The 17103-nt window shown below is 40.7% G+C and overlaps 1 protein-coding gene and 1 long non-coding RNA gene across 12 annotated transcripts in view; one reads left to right on the forward strand and one right to left on the reverse strand.

The window, feature by feature from the left end:
• LOC116591069 overlaps positions 1-17103 on the forward strand; it is a 172558-nt gene that overhangs the window by 107428 nt on the left and 48027 nt on the right. For both annotated transcript variants that reach the window (XR_004285833.1, XR_004285834.1), the window contains one exon: positions 15990-16095. This is a non-coding gene — a long non-coding RNA (uncharacterized LOC116591069). The remainder of the gene's footprint in view (positions 1-15989; positions 16096-17103) is intronic.
• Positions 1-17103, reverse strand: part of LOC116591066 (aromatase) — a 108256-nt gene that overhangs the window by 8464 nt on the left and 82689 nt on the right. For all 10 annotated transcript variants that reach the window (XR_004285829.1, XM_032343720.1, XM_032343723.1 and 7 more), the window contains 4 exons: positions 11646-11800; positions 7136-7312; positions 4605-4719; positions 32-146 (listed from right to left, as the gene is read on the reverse strand). Coding sequence is in view for 9 of the 10 variants with exons in the window: in XM_032343720.1 (XP_032199611.1) it covers positions 32-146; positions 4605-4719; positions 7136-7312; positions 11646-11800 (562 nt within the window). In the remaining variant the exon portion in view is untranslated. The remainder of the gene's footprint in view (positions 1-31; positions 147-4604; positions 4720-7135; positions 7313-11645; positions 11801-17103) is intronic.

The following is a 17103-nucleotide window of genomic DNA, read 5'->3' on the forward strand; positions in this document are numbered from 1 at the left end:
TGTGGGAATTATGGTTAATCCAGGTCAGTACCTCAGCAAAAATCAACTCAGTGGCAAAATCCATATAGTCTTCCAGTTTCTCCGCTGTGGAAATTCTATGTCTTTTTTCTTCTATCAGAATTTCCATGGCATCTTTCAAATCCTTGCTAAAAATAAAAAAATAAAAAAAAAAGAAAATATAATCTATCTGCAGTCAGTTAAGACATCTAGAAAAACAAATTCATTTTTTTAAAAGATTTTTTTTTAATTTATTTGAGAAAGAGAGAACATGAGACATGGGAGGGTCAGAGGGAGAAGCAGACTTCCCACTGAGCAGGGAGCCTAATGAGGGACTCAGTCCCAGGACCCCGGGATCATGACCTGAGCTGAAGACAGTTGCTCAACTAGCTGAGCCACCCAGGCACCCAAAAATGAATTCATTTGCCATTTGTTTAAATAAAATTATCTGCTTTAATTGAAGCCTTTAGCACTCATGAATTACTGAATTTGAACTTAATTTTTCGCAAAGATCCTTAAATTACATTTTCATTACACTTCATCTGAAGGAACCAAATTTAGCTAAGATTTGTAGGTACTGGTAGCAAAATGAAGGCTGTAACCTCTAGTTAAGGGTTAAAAGCTGGTACCAGAATGATAAATCCAATCATGTTTTCTGATTTTTGATGGGTCCCGTACAGTGTCTAAGTTGAAGTGACCAAAGGCCAGTGAAGGTCTTTGGTGGGGGCATGCACTCACCAGTTTGCCCCAGGCACCTTCACTTCCTGTTGACTCATAACCACCCAGCCCATTTCTATTTGCCCAACTCTGGAAACAATTGAGTTTGAGATTTCCTGTTCTAGAAAGTGAACACAAGGGATCAAATATTATTCTTGATATTTACTCCTGTACCTTGCAGTTTCTGCCACATAGTAAACATGAAGTAGATATTTATTGATTGACTAGCCACAAGAGTATGTATATTATATGTGTTTTGATGGTGTGGTAAGGGGAAGAGCACCTTGGAAAGAGAGTCAGGTTCTAGTTCAGATTGTTCTCTTTCTATGTGACCTACTTTACATCTCTCTCTTTTTTTTTAATTTTAGTTTTCTTCTTCTTTTTTTTAATTTATTTTTTATTTTCAGCATAACAGTATTCATTATTTTTGCACCACACCCAGTGTTCCATGCAATCCGTGCCCTCTATAATACCCATCCCCTGGTACCCCGACCTCCCACCCCCCGCCCCTTCAAAACCCTCAGATTGTTTTTCAGAGTCCATAGTCTCCCATGGTTCACCTCCCCTTCCAATTTCCCCAAATTCCCTTCTCCTCTCTAACTCCCCATGTCCTCCATGCTATTTGTTATGCTCCACAAATAAGTGAAACCATATGATAATTGACTCTCTTTACTCCTACTTTACATCTCTTACATCTCTTTTAAAGTGAAGGGCTCAGCTCAATGAACAGTAAGTCCATCTTAAGATCTAGATTCTGCTACGCTTGCCTTTGTCTTAAACCGTATGTGTCCACCTCTAAGTGTAGTGTTTACCAATCTCAGGGCATGCTATTCTGCATTACCTTACATGTACAATAAATCCTTCTTTCAAAAATTTGCTGATATAGTCACCTGTACACCTTGTGGGTGGTGCTGACATAAATAACCTCTATGTTTACTCCAGCTCAGCAGGAACAGTAAGGGAACATTCTTTAAGATTTTTAAGATTCTTCCCACTTTTTGAAGTTTCTTTATGGGCATCTCAAGGAAGTTTTTTTTTTTTTTTTTTTAAGATTTTATTATTCATTTGTCAGAAAGAGAGCACAGGCACAAGCAGGGGGAGCGGCAGGCAGAGGGAGAAGCAGACTCCTCACTGAGCATGGAGCCCAAGATGGACTTGATCCCAGAACCCTGAGACCATGACCTGAGATGAAGGCAGACACTTAACCAACTGAGCCACCCAGGCGCCCCTTAAGAAAGGTGTTTGAACATTTGAAGAGGTATTCTTCAGGCTAGTGTCATTAAAAATGAAGCTGCTATCTATTGTGTATCTCTGTAAGTGTGCCTGTAGATACATACATACCTCCAGAAAGACACCAGGGATAAATTTACATTCATTCATTCATTCATTCATCTACCAGTCCATTTACTCAGCGAATATTGAAACTCTTACTTATAAGGGACAGATATTCACTCAGTTGGTGGGCTGTGGATGCTCATAGCATTCCTACCTGAGCCACGGCCCCTAAATTTAGGTTGAGGAGTTGTTGAAATGCTCTAAGACTATAAATTCATGGAGAATTCCTTGATGGAACTTCAGCCATTTCTGACCACCTACGTCCTCCCTGGGCCAGAATTGGGACCTATGAATGTCCATTGGAATTCTCCCTATTCAGGTTAGAAGCTGGTCTTACATAAATGTATGTGTCTGAATTTATATGCCCTTAAACACTGGGAGAATTGAGTTCATCGACAGTGTTCAGGAAACAGGAAATCTCCAACTTAACAAACATGTATTATAAGAATGTATCTGTGAGTCTGTGGTTTGGAACTCTGAGCGTATTTTGCATCCAAACAGGTTGGTTAGGTTATCAGTCCAGGCCAGCAACACTTATTTAAGGTGTTCTGTGGCTAAAAAAAACCCTTAAACTTGCCAGAATAAAAAGTAGAAAACAATACTGCTGCAATATTGGGAATTAAGACAGGCAGAAGTATAAAACTGAATAAATAGGGATGGGAGTAGTTGTCCCAGAATCCTTTCCATCAGTATATTCCTAAAAAGTACTGGCATGACAGAGAAAGACAACTAATATATGATCTCATTTATATGTGGACTCTTAAAACACAAAACCCTAGCTCAGAGATACAGAGAACAGATTGGTGGCTGCCAGAGGTGGAGAGGGGTAAGGGTGGGCAAAATGGCTGAAGGGAGTCAAAAGGTAGAAACTTCTACTTATAAAATAAGTCATGGAGACATGATGTACAGCATAGTGACTATAGTTAACAATACTGTATTACAGATTTGAAAGTTGCTAAGAGTATAGATCTTAAAAGCTTTCATCACGAGAAGAAAGTTTAGTAGTGAGATATAATGGTGATCATTTCACAATATTTAAAATTACTGACTCATGATGTTGTTTGTATACCTGAAAGTAATGTTTTATGTAAGTTATACTTTAATTTTTAATTTTTAAAAAATGTAATAACAATGGGTATGGGTGGGAGAGAAGATTAAAAGATTTCTCTCTGTCTTTACTGCTCTAGGAGATAGGATATGTAGATTAGTGTACTAACAACCATTGACAAATATTATATACAGAGGGAATGTTGTGGAGCTAATTTCTATAGAAACCTAAGAGAAACCATTATATAGTTTCATGCAATAAGTTTCAACGGGCTTGCTGGCCAAAACCAAAGCCAAACTAATGACCAAGAAGCATAAAATGAGACTCTTCAAACCACTGCCAAATTTGAACATATGGAAGTGATGAATCTTTTATCTCATTGATTCAAGTTACAATAAGCTCTGGTGAAAACTAAATGAAACATATAAAGACCCAAGTGTCCAAATCACCTACTTAATATTCACCAACCACAGGAGAATATATAAAGCAACACCAAGTTGGCTTCCTTCCTGGAGACTAACATTATTAAATTTTCAAAATTACACAAACAGGATAAAGTTGGGTCTTCAAACAAGCTTGGGAACTTTTAGAGATGGAGAATTTAAAATCATTGGGGACATCTGGGGGAAGATATGAACAGAGGGAAGGAGAAAACCATCATCTTTAGTGCCTTCTATGTGCCATCCTCTGTGATAATTGCCCACATATAGGCTCTCATTGATCTATATCTCTATTCTGGAAGGTAGGTTATATTTTACTTTAAATAACTGCCCAAGGCCAATTTGTTACTAAGCAGTAGAGACAGAATATAAACCAGGTCTGTCTGCCTCTAAACCCCATAATCTCCTCACTGATGGTTAGAGGGGCAGTATTTAGTGGCTGGCTCCTTACACTCTAGAAACCTATTCTTTAGCCTGAAGGCCATTGGGCATTTGTCCAGTTTCTGTCTAGACTTGTCTATAATCAAGGCAAAGCCATTTAATGACAGTTTCATATATATGACCAAAAAAAAAAAAAAAAAAAGGAAATCACACATTTTGTTGAAGTCCATTATATTCATTATGAAAAAATTCTTTTGAGACTACTGTTAATTCCTACAAGTTGAATTATGTTAAATTCATTCAGAAGCAACAGGGCTATAAAATGATTTTGTGTTTCCACTTTCCAGATATGAAAAGAGAATTTTTACAGATAGTGATGATAGGTTTAGCCAACCCATCTCTTCAACTGAAACCATACTGCCATGCCCTAATTCCAGACTTGGGGCTCTCAGACCACCCACTTGGCCCCTTGTTAAAAAGCTGCCTGGGCCTCGGGCCTCCCTTACTCTGGTCTGGCCACCACGTGCAGCTAAATTGCTGTACAGTGTTTCATCAGCAACTTAATCCACAGCTCCCCTGTGGGTTCTGAAGAGCAGAAAGCTAGCCAAACAGGCCAACAATAGCAAAGACACAACCCAAAGTCAATCCAATCTCACTGATAAGTTTTCCAAACTTGTGTTACTTACACAGACTTTTCATACTTTTTGTATAGCCAAGAAATCTTAAAGAAGATGTCTGGTTTGAGAAGGAGAGCTTGCCATGCATCAAAATAACCCTGGATTTTAACCACGATGGCACTTTCTGGAAAAACAAAACAAAGAGCAGAGTAGTTGAGCAAAAATGTGAGCCCAAGAAAGTTACCTGAGAAGAGAAGTCCCCCTGTATAGAGTCTCTTGCCAGCCTGGGCTTTAGCTTTCAGCCATGTGAGTGCCACTAGACAAACCAACATTAACTTACTCTGCTTGACATCTAAATCAACCAAGCTAACCAGAGTTGGCAAGTTTTCAAGTTTGTGTTATAGACACAGCCTAGAATCTCATGTCACCTCTTTGAGTGTCCAACACCTTCCTGTTTTTTGTTTGTTTGTTTGTTTTGTTTTGTTTTGTTGTTGTTGTTGTTGACTATGGGAAATAAGAGGGACACCAATAATTACGGGTGTCATTTACCTCAATTCTGGCACCTGGGAGGGCAAAAATCCACGTCACTCTCCTGGTTACATCTTGGTCCAGAGTATAGAATTCATCTTAGTATCCCTTTTCCTGAGCCTCATGCATAGTCAACTCCTAAGGAACATCCTTTAATTAAATTACATGTTTGGGGAAAGAAAACTCCTGCATATTTCAAATTGTGCAAGAAGGAAGGGAACAGACGTTTCTTTTCAACTGCTAAATACCAGTCACCATGCAAAATGCTTTACAAAAGAGACCTCATTTAATCCTTACAATCTTGCTAGGGGAGTAATATAGTGTCATCACTTTTTCAGACCAATAAACTGGGAAGCTTGCCTAACACCATACAGCCAGTGTGGCAGGTGGCCCTTAGGCTAGAGCCCAGCCCTATCTGACCTCTGAGTAATGTTCTTTCCTCTGGCTACTCTGGCTCCCTCAGGCAAATGGAGAGTTTAACTAGGATAGGGTGGGGAGAAAGGGAATCAACAGAACTCTGCATGGGTTATGCAGATTCTTAACATCACAGCCTGCATGCCTAAGTTTACAGAGAGATTTACATCCTTCCTAAGAACCCAGGCCAGCCAGGAACCAGAAGAAGCAGGGACTAATAAAACACGAACTTGCCTGACCTTCGGAGAGCTGCATGTAGGACAGGCCAGCCGGGATTAGAGTTCCTGTCTGAAGGGGATGAAGCAATGGGTGTGACTAAAAATACTCAGAGTTGAATGGGGCGCCCATCCAAATGACAGTCAGGCGAGGTTCCTATGACTCTTGTGGGGAGTAAGTAAAGAGCAGGGGACATGAGGTAAGCAGAGTGGGAGAGGAGAAAAGGGGGCTTATAGCTTATCTGTTCTTCCAAATGTGGCCAGTGAGGCAGCAGGTGTTACAGCTCAGCTGCTTTGGGCCATTGTTAAAATGAGGCCCCATTCTCATGCCGGAAGTGTTCTTCCCTCAGACTTGGATGTGGCTCCCGATCTCCCTTCACTGAGGCTGATGTCCAGGTGTCCTCCATGTGCAATCCTTTCCTGACAACTCTCTCTGGGATAGCCACACCCACTCCCCCCACCCCCTGCACCTCCTTCTGCACTTTCTATCCCCTTTCCCTGCTTCGTTTATTCTTCAGGGCACTTAGTTTTGCCTGATGTATTATGAGATATTTACTTGTCTCTGTTTATATTGCCACTGGGATGTGACCACCTTGAAGGCAAGGACTTTATCTGTCTTGTTCACTGTTCAGTCCCCAGAACCTAGAACAGTGCCTAGCATAAAACAGGCAATTAGCAAATATTTTTTGAATGAATGCATGAGTCAGCAAACATGCTAGAATTCAGGGGAAATTACATTAAGCTGGACAACAGCAGCATGGAATTAACCCAACTGATTAGTGTTTATTTTTTGGTGGTGATAGAGTTGCATGTATGTGTTTTAATATTTGTTTCTGTAGTATAGTGAAGGGAGTAGCTTTCTGAGTGGGACCTTCTTACAAGAGTTGTTATAATGCTACATGATAAACTCCATATATAAAGCAACTTTTTTATAGTAGATACTAAACTAATAGTAGCTCTTTTTATCATTTCCAACAGCATTAGCACCAGCACTATTATCGTACAGACAGTCAAAATTTTCATTCTTAGTAGCTTTGAGGGAGGACTATATATGTATATTTATATATATATGTATGTATATCTGTGCGTGTGTATGTGTGTGTGTGTGTGTGTGTGCACGCATGTGCCCACAAGAATGGTTGGAATTGGTTAAATATATCCATTTGATTGGTGGTAGGATATATTCATGGCCAAATGAACTGATCATATTTGTCAAGCTTTGACTGTGGGTAGAATCATATTTCCCAGAGCGATGAGGAGATGGTCCCTACTCACAGAAGCTTATAAAGGAGCAAGGCAGACACTCTAGGGGGAAAAAATCAGAAGAATACTTGGAGATGTTTGAATATGAGCGATGTAAAAAAGCAACATTATCTCTCCTTGAGTCTGTAATCCCCTCCATTCCCTTAGTCAATAAAGTGGAGCATGTCAGTTCTCACGTACCGTCCAAGGGGATCCCCAGGAAGAGAATGTTGGAGGTGTCCAGCATGATACGCCGCATGAGGGTCAACACATCGATGTACCCCAATTCGTTGCTGACCTCCTCCAGCCTGTCCAGATGCGTGAGGATGGATCCAACACAAACGGTCACCATGCGCACAAGGCCCGGGCCGGACAAAGCTGAGGGGAGCATGTCGGAGAGGGAGTCACATGAACTTAGGGACACACACAAATCAGCTTAGTATGGCCTTTTCTGTGTGGAGTTTCACCATACATGATTTTTTTAATTCAATAACTTAGCAGAAATTTTCATGTCTTTTTGAATACTTTTCTGCATTCTCCTAATTTTTTACAAACATGCATCACCTTTATGGGGAAAAGTGAATGAATGAATGAATGAATGAATGAATGAAAATCTGAAAATATTCAAAATTAAACTCTTCTTCATGTTATGGCAAATCACTTGTGAGACTACAAATGAAACATTTAGTACTTATCGTCATGAATCACACATCAGTGATTTTCCATATTTATTGTATATGTATTTCTCTAAAGAAGGTCTAGATTTGGCCAGGGAGATGTTTATATTTCAACAGGTGGCAGGGTATTGCTATCGAACTACTCAAACTGGCCCTTGACTATTTGTTCTAAAGTGCTTCCTGTTTAATTGTGGTTTATGCAGCTCAAAACGCTAGTCTTAGAAATTACCAAAAGTGTTCTCTTATTTTTGGTTTCTCTTCAGACTACTTCTAGATTTGTTTTACTCAGCCAAGGTCATGACAACTAAGCAAATTTTTGTTTGTGTATCAGTCTTCCCAACTGGCTGGGAATTCTTGAAGTGCAGTGACAGCCTCCTATTAGCACTGTCCTTCAAGTCCACAGTACATGGTGGCCTTCAAATCCTATTTGTCAAATAGAGGAATGAACGAATGAAAGGATGGGTGAATAAATGAGTAAAGACAGAGTGAACTGGCTCTGCTCTAGGTCATCTGGGTAGCTAGTGGGTCATGGTGGTAGATGATCTGTCTAGAGAATTTAACTCTAATTAAAGCCCTCCTTTCTCCTATTTTTTTTTAAGTTTTCTTTAAGAGTCATCTCTCCTACTTATGTCTTTTATTATTCAGACTTACTGTTAAAGTCAGTTCTTGAAATGCAATGAAAAATCCTAGGAAAATTTATAGCCATAATTCTTTCTTAAAAAAAAAAAAAAATCAGTTGTACAATAGAACCCCCTGAAGGCAGACTTTGCAAATAAGAAAGGAAGCCTGGTGAGCAGTTCTAGAGTCCTAACATTTCTACTTATCTATAAAAAAGGAAGGTTGGGTTGGTAGCATACTTTCTGATTTTCATACTTTCTATCGCATTCCCAGGTGGATTCCTTTATGATTCTTTAATGATTCAGCCCTTTGTGCAGAAGGGTTGGCTTGGAATATAGGTGGTTTCCTCCTATACCAATGTATGACTTGCCTCTCTGTCCAAGAGCTGGAAGCCATGTTTCAACCATATAAGCAAAATGTAATATCATTGCTTATAGGCAGTGGCCTGATGTGGATATAATTTTAATTTTTAAAATGTGTGAAAAAGTACTGAATCTTATCCAGGTTAAAAAAAAAAAAAGGTAGAGCAAGTAATCAATGTAATTCCTTCACTGTGGAGAACTCTTCCGGCAGTTTCAGGAAATACAGGCTATTTTTTGCCCCTCCACCTTCATCTCTCCAGGATGGGCCATTTGCCTAGGCTGCTCTTCATTCTCTCTCCATTTGTAAGCCCAGGGAATCAAAGCCTTCATTAATGTTACTACTTTAGATACCAAAATGTACCCCCAAATTTTTTTTCTTTTTTTTTTATTACATTATGTTAGTCACCATACAGTACATTAGTGTTTGATGTAGTGTTCCATAATTCATTGTGTGCATATTATACCCAGTGCTCTATGCAGCCTGTGCCCTCCTTAATACCCACCACTGGGCTCACCCATCCCCACGTACTCCTGCCCTCTAAAACCCTCAGTTTGTTTCTCAGAGTACATAGTCTTTCAGGGTTCATCTCCCTCACCAATTTCCCCCCCTTCTTTTTTCCCTTCCTTCTTCTAATGTCCTCCATACTATGCCTCATATTCCACAAATAAGTGAAACCAAATGATAATTAACTTTCTCTGCTTGACTTATTTCACTCAGTATAATCTCCTCCAGTCCCATACATGTTTATGTAAAAGTTGGGTATGCATCCTTTCTGATGGCTGAGTAATACTTCATTGTGTATATAGACCACATCTTCTTTATCCATTCGTCTGTTGAAGGGCATCTCGGCTCTTTCCACAGTTTGGCTATTGTGGCCATGGCTGCTATGAACATTGGGGAGCATATGGCCCTTTTTTTCACTACATCCGTATCTTTGGGGTAAATACCCAGTAGTGTAATTGCAGGGTCATAGGGTAACTCCAAATTTCTGCCATATCAGGAAAACTAATGAGAAACATAACTCTCAAGGGAGATTCAAGAAATGCCTGGGTGGCTTAGTCAGTTAAGCATTTGGCTTCAACTCAGGTCATGATCTCAGGGTCCAGGAATGGAGCCCCACTTCAGGTTCCCTGCTCAGTGGGGAGTCAGCTTCTCCCTCTGCCTCTGCTTCTCACTCATGTTCTCATTCTCTCAAATAAATAAAATCTTTAAAAAAATGCTTGGGACTCTCATTGATTACTAAAAATGTCAGACACAGCAGGGAACTTTTAATAAGTAATTTGACTTCTACTTTTTTTTTTTTTAAAGACCTCTATTTTTGGCATTTAATATGGGTAGTTTTATAATGTTTTTATTAGAAAATCTGATCTTCTATATACAATGTTTATCTAAAAAAAGGTCACAAAAGATGTTCATGTCATTTTGCTTAAAATCTTGAATGACTTACTGTAACTTTTGAGATGAACTCAGCTTGGTGCCTCCCCTAGGCCTCATGCCTACATGTGTCCATGACAGGCACAAGGGCCTACTTATGGACACACGGTGCTGTTCCACCCTTCTCTGTCTTGGAGTATTCTGTTCTTTCCTTCTGTGGAATGCATCCTTGTCAAACTTTCTTAATGTAGATAGCTTTTATCTTCTTTCAAAACTTATTGCAAGCATCTGCTCCTGAAAAAACCTCCCATGACCCTTCAGAATACTTTAGATGGCCCATTTTTTCTATGTCTTGTAGCACTCTGCACACACCTCTAGCATAATATATCACCTAGGATGATATTTGGTGATATGATATCTGCCCCTCCCCCTTTTATAAACTTCCTGAGGGCAAGGACCATGTCTTGACTATCATTGTATTCTGGGTGCTCACTAAGTTTGTGGCAATTTGGTACAGCAGCACTAGGAGACTAATACAGTGGAGTCTATAGTAGAGTTGTACTGAGCCTTGGTGATGGGCAACTCTGTAGAGAGAATCAATGCGCAGCTGTGTCAGGCATAGATTCTCCCAGTCCCAGTAGCCACATGGGAAGCATCCAGGTTCACTACAGAGGCTGGCTGGAGGGAAGAATGTTGCATGGTCAGGCCTAAGATCCATCTAGCCCCAGATTCTATCACTGACAGTGTTGACAGGGCATGATTATCTTCCTTGATATTGATTTCAAAGACTGGCTGTGTGTATTCCCCAGCTGCTTCATTTTCCAGTGAAATACAGTAAAGGATAGATAAGTATCCTTGGGACCAAGTCCCTACTCATCTATTATTTGCTATGTTGTCTGAGTAAAAATCACAACCTCTCTAGGACTGCGTTTCCCCAACTATAAAATTCAGAGACTGGATGAGATGACATATATAGTCCTTCCTAGTTCTAAAATTCTCTAGTTTTATTCACAAATTGCTTTCTGTTAAAACATCTAGGACGTCAGTCAATGATTCAGTGAACACATTGTTTGGCTATGTTTAAATCAAACATGTGACTGAAACATTAAATTCTTAATTGAAATGATCCTAAGTACAGAGCTGTAGCTCTTCTTCATGTCTGTGGAATTGCTTTATGTATCAACAGGAAAAATGGAGTCTGTGGTGGTTAAAAATGTAGGCACTGGGGACGCCTGGGTGGCTCAGTGGGTTAAAGCCTCTGCCTTTGGCTCAGGTCATGATCCCAGGGTCCTGGGATCGAGCCCCGCATCGGGCTCTCTGCTCAGCAGGGAGCCTGCTTCCTCCTCTCTCTCTGCCTGCCTCTCTGCCTCCTTGTAATTTCTGTCTGTCAAATAAATAAATAAATCTTTAAAAAAAAATGTAGGCACTGGCATTGTCTTCTGGGCCACCATTTACTAATTTGGGGACCTTGGGTAAGTTATTTCAGCTTTTTTATGTGAAAAATGTAGGTGACAAGAGTATTTACCCCATGAGGTTGTTGTGGGATTAAAATATCAAGTACTTAGAATAGTGCCTACCATATCTTATTATTTCAACGTAAGTGATGCAGCAGAATTTAAGTTCCAGAAAAGGGGCTCATTTATAGATAAAAGAGCAGAAGGTCACCAGCATCTGATTACCTTTTGTAAAGAAAGGACGAATGGCTTTCCAGAGGGTTGGATTATTGTTAAATATGATGCCATTTTCATGCATTCCGATGCACTGCAATCCAAGTTTGCTGCCGAATCGGGAGCTATAGTGACTGTGCTTCATTATGTGGAACATACTTGAGGACCTACAGAGACAGCAAAACTTCGTGTTAATTTTGAAGGGTCCAGAGAGCTCATGATGATGATTTTGACTACCAGGTGGCTTTCTTAGTAAATGCATGTTGCTCTAAATGCAAAGTATTCGAGGGGTGCCAGTAGGTTAAGTGTCCAATGCTTGGTTTTGACTCAGGTCGTGATCTTGAGGTCCTGAGATTAAGCTCCAGGGTGGATGGACTCTGTTCTCAGCACGAAGTCTGCTGGAAATTTTCTCCCTCTTTTTTTGCCTCCTCCCCTACTCACAGTCTCTCTCCCTTTCTCCAAAAATAAATAAATAAATCTTTTTTAAAAATGCAAGGCATACTAGTATTCATATTGAGTAGTGTTTGTGAGCGTAAGAACATTCCTCTCCAGTTGAAATATTCCTACTTACTAACTCCCTGTTTGAGTATCACCAAAGATAGAACACACACACACACACACAAACCATTCCTTATCCCTCCCCTTTTTTTCTAATTCCAAATCACAAAAATACTAGCCACGACTGGGGTAAGAGCTGCAAGGCCCTGAGTCCCAGAAGAGTCCAGCCCCATTCCAGACAGTTGCCACCCCCTGCAGGACTGAGTCTCAGAATCCTGAGTTCCTGGAATTGCTGAAGTCTTCTTCTGTTTGGAACAAGCAGTTCTTCCTCATACCACCTATCCTCAGAATCTCTCATCAGGCCTAGTCTCTCCGGTGGGTATCATTCTGGGCTTGAAGGAATCTCCTGGGCACTCATGAGTCTGGCTTTGCTGGCTAGGCTGGGCCTGGACGGCTCCCTGTGGTGGTGGCAGCAGTTATCTTGAGACTACATTCCATCCTGACTCATCAAGGTCTCCAGGGTCACAGAGTTCTGTCAGAATATAGGGCATGGTGAGGCATTGATAGCCCTTGAGGTAGCAACACTGGGACCTTGCCAACAGTCTTCCTTGAACTTCTCAGCTCCTCTCCGCTGTTTTGCTTCCATTCCCTGCCATGCCCAGCTTTTAAGGCCTGGGAAGAACTAGGGGGCAGGAAGCAGCTCCTTCTGTTTCTCTCCTCCCCACCCTTTTCCTCCTCTAGGAGCTACTTCCTGCCCTTCCACATCTCAGGGAGGCAGTTTGGGCATGATGAGGCACTGAAAATTAGAAAATGTTATAAAATTCAAGCTGAAGAAGTTATAGGAGCCTGCACATGTGAGTAGAGTATTATATTCTTAGGACAGTGGTATAGAATTCTTCTGTAGGGAGAGACTGACTCGCTTTGTTGAGATGTTAAGACTGCTTAGGAGTTAGCCTATGGCATTAGAAGGATAAATGGGTAATTAAGTAATAATCAAAAGGATTAAAGAAAATGATAATTATTCTCTTCAGGATAAATAATAGGTGGGTTTATTGGAGGGTGGGTGCAAGCAGCATGGGGAAGGAGAGGGTGGGGAGCTGAGATGAATGCTGTAGAGTGAAGATTTGTAGAGAGAGGACTCCTGGCTCAGTACTCAGCAAAAGAAGTCTGCTGTAATTTATGAAGTTGAGAAATATGGAGTAGATGGGATAAATTCACTTTTCACCTGCCAAGAGAAAAATTAAGAGATGTTACAGGTGACTGCATTTCCTGTGGCATGGGGCTTTGGCTGGAAAACAGGTTCATGCAGGGCCCAGAGGGAAGCAGGCTAACTGGACAAGGGCTGAATGATGGCTGAGGCCATGGATGTAATGGGTCAGGAAGCCAGAACTCCAAGATGGCATGTGTTAATAAGCTATGTGGCTAACCCTTCATAAGCTAAGCAAGATGGACACTACATGAAGGCAGGACAGTGTTTACTGGAGGATGGAGAAGATAACAGGACATGTGGTGCTTGTATGTCTATTGTTTTCATAAATGCCAATATCATATTGTAGGTGTAGACCCCACTTGGAAAAAAATCAAATGAGGTTATCTAAAGGATATTGTAGAAAGTGGGCAGAGTGAGAACAAGAGGCAGACGAAACAGTGCAGAAGGGGGTGCAAACTGCCAGATCCCTAAATCCTCACCCACAGTGGTGCATGGTCATGCCTGAGTGAGTGAAGAAAGGGAGGTCACACGTCAGCCACTTCCTTTCAAGGCCCAGCCCTTCCATACAGAAGGCTGGAGCATGCCATCTCAGAGGCTTGGGGCCCTCCAACATCCCTGTGCTCCCGAGTGGACACTAGAAACACAGAGTACACAGAGGACTGCAGAGTTTGTGCTCAGAAAGTCTCATGTGTCGTCCTTAGCCTCCCTATGGTAACAAAGCCTGTCCCAAGCACATACATTACCCAGACTCCTCTGAGGTGCATGGTGACAGGTTCTTCAGATCATAAGGCCGATGTCCAAGTACTTATATGTGGACAAGATGGCCAAATGCAAATTACCCTTGGTAAATTGTAAGCATAAGCAGATTTACTTCCCTCCATATATATTTTCAGCCACTTCAACGAATTTCCACTCAAGTATATTCAAATGGATCACCATTTTTCTTGGAGATAGGGAGAAAATGGGAGGGAGGAGAGTTTGGGAATTAAAAAGAGGAGTCAGAATGGTGAGCAGAGGAGGAATAGAGGTTTTTGGCATGCAACCATGGGAGGTGTGAAGAAAGTGGAGGCAGGGTAAACTGTCAGGAGTCTGGCTTTTGGCCGTGTTAGCAGTGCCAGAGCCAGGCCATGTATAAATGTCACCTACCTGTGTATGCGCTGGTGGGGATTTCAGGCAAACCCCAAGTGACATAACTCTTAACCTTGGGGCTTAAGAACTAAACTACTCAGGTCTGCCAGGTAAGTTCAAAGAGATCTCCCCAAGCTTTTTTTCACCTGGGGATTATAAATTACTGCCTGTCTCTGAGACCAGAGTGGAGTTCAGAGAAAGAGATCACAAAATTAGAAAGGAACTAAACATTTGAGCAGAGGAATAGGAATAAAATGCGCACATTATTGCAAGAAAGTAAAATATATCTAAATGTCTCTCTGGTACTGCAAAGGAGGGAGAACCAGTTTCTGGTGTGGGAGGGGTAGAAGGGGGAAAAAAAACCTAGCAGCATGGTGCCTTAAATGTGCAAAGTCAAAATACATAAAATATCACCTGTGTTACATTTTAGACGCTGTTGTTATTTTTTTTCTATTTGGGTGACCTTAATATTTATACAAATTTTCATGTGTTCATTGTGACTTCGGTTCTTCCTCTCCACTTTTCCACTGAAATTTTGTTTTTCAACTGCAAATTCTCCTACTATGGGACGTTTCTGAACACATAACCCTGAGAGATGGGAGTGGCCATTATAGTGTATGTACCTGGTTCCTACACTGGGCTGGAGTGGCCATATTACCACTTGCTCTTCCCTCTTAAAGTTGATAGGTGGTTCCTAAAAGGATGACTTTGCCTTAATGAGGTTGTTCAGTTAGTGCTTGTGAAAACACATTCCTAAAGAAGGCATTCGGCCAATCTGCTGGGGGCTCTGGCTGAATAGATCAGCCTGTGGGCTAAGAATTAGCCAAATCCTCACATTTATGATGGTTCTGTAGTTCTATTTAAATTTTAAAAGAAAGACCCTGAAATAATGTCAATGTCAAAAAATGAAAACAATTATTTTATGAATAAATTATGTACTAGATAATTTCTTTAAGGAAACAATTCTTATTTTCAAATCAAAACACTCTCTATTAAGTCAGATGTTCTCTTGATTCTGGATATTATTCGTCAAATGATCCCTGTGTTTTGCACAAGTTTTTTCTCTCCCTAGCGACAAAAATAAAAACAAAAATCCAGATGCTTCTGTTTATATTCTAGGGAATTAATTTGACTGACAAATAGCTAAAACTTTGTCCTGTATATAAAAATCATGCTATGAGAGGGCTGAAAATATTATTAATAGATTTCAGGACTTTAGGTTCTTTTACCTTCCCCTACCTTAGTCTATAATGACAACAGAAAGTAAGTGATTTGTACATTCTGTATTCACAAATTCATATCTAAAATTTTTAAGTGTTCAGAGGTAAAGCAGAACACTATTTTTTCTTGTCTGACCCCTAGAGCTTTTATATACTGCATTTAACCACATTAGCCTGTCCATTTACTTTGAAAAATTACTAATCAGTTTAAAAAAAAAGAACAACAGACTCCAGACTTAAATCCTGCTAAAGGTGTAGTTACTAAAAAGAGCTAACTTCAGACATAAATGTGTTCTTTAGGGGGCGCCAACAACTCAGTGATTTCTTCAAGTCGGAGGCTCGGACTTGGACTTGGCAAAGGACGAAGATAGAAGTGAGAGACCTTGAGGGAGAAGACTGGCTGCAGGTGAGCAATTTAAAACCAAGTCTTTGATCAAAAGTAGGCTGGCTTTATCTAACCAGAATAAATCAAGAAAGTGAAGAAAAGAAAGTTGGTGAAAGAACTAAGGACTCCAGCCCAGAGCTCTCAGGACATTCCGGAAATAGTGGAGACCTTGCTCCAGCCTTGTGGGCTAGCCTGTAATACAAGTTAAGGGAGATGTTATACTGACTGGGAGAGTAAGGACTTCTTACCACTCAAGAGAGACCCCAGGCTCAGGAGGGGTAGTGGGTAGTGTAAACCAGATGGTAAATGAGGTCATTATCCTTCCTTCCTCTTTTCCCCCCTCTTCTTCCTTCCCTCTCTCCCTCTCCCCCTCCCTCCATCCTTCCGTCCTTCTTTTCTTCCTCTTTCTCTCTTTTTCTTTTCTTTTCTTTCTTCCTTATTTGAATATAGTTGACACAGTGTTATGTTAGTTTCAGAAGTACAAGGTTGTCATTCAACCAGTTTATACATTACGCTGTGCTCACCACAAGCACAGCTGCTATCTGTCGCTATACAGTGCTATCACAAGACCTTTGACTGTATTCCTGTCTTGTACCTTTCATCCTTGTGACTTATTCATTCCATAAGTGGAAGCCTATATCCCCCTTTCCCCTTCATTATTCTTCTTTAAACATGACTAACGTCAAAAGACATTGTCAAAGATGGCAAACCTATTGTCTATTCAAAACGAAAAGTAGCCAGAGTAAGTTCTTAGGTATTGAGGAGGAAGCCGCCTTCAGTTCTGAATTTAAAGGACTCACTTAGGGGCACCTGGCTGGCTCAGTTGGTGGAGCACAGGTCTCTTGATCTTGAGGTTGTGAGTTTGAGACCCGTGTTGGGTATAGAGGTTACTTAAAAAGAAAATCTTCAAAAAAATTTTAAAAATTTAAAAATACACTCTTTAAAAAAAAAAAAAGGACTCACGCTTCTGTGGCCAGGTTCAGGAAGGATGAGTACTGAACATTTGGAGGAGAAACTAATGGAATCATT

The sequence above is a fragment of the Mustela erminea genome, chromosome 5 (genome assembly GCF_009829155.1).
Source record: "Mustela erminea isolate mMusErm1 chromosome 5, mMusErm1.Pri, whole genome shotgun sequence".
Lineage (NCBI taxonomy): Eukaryota > Metazoa > Chordata > Mammalia > Carnivora > Mustelidae > Mustela > Mustela erminea.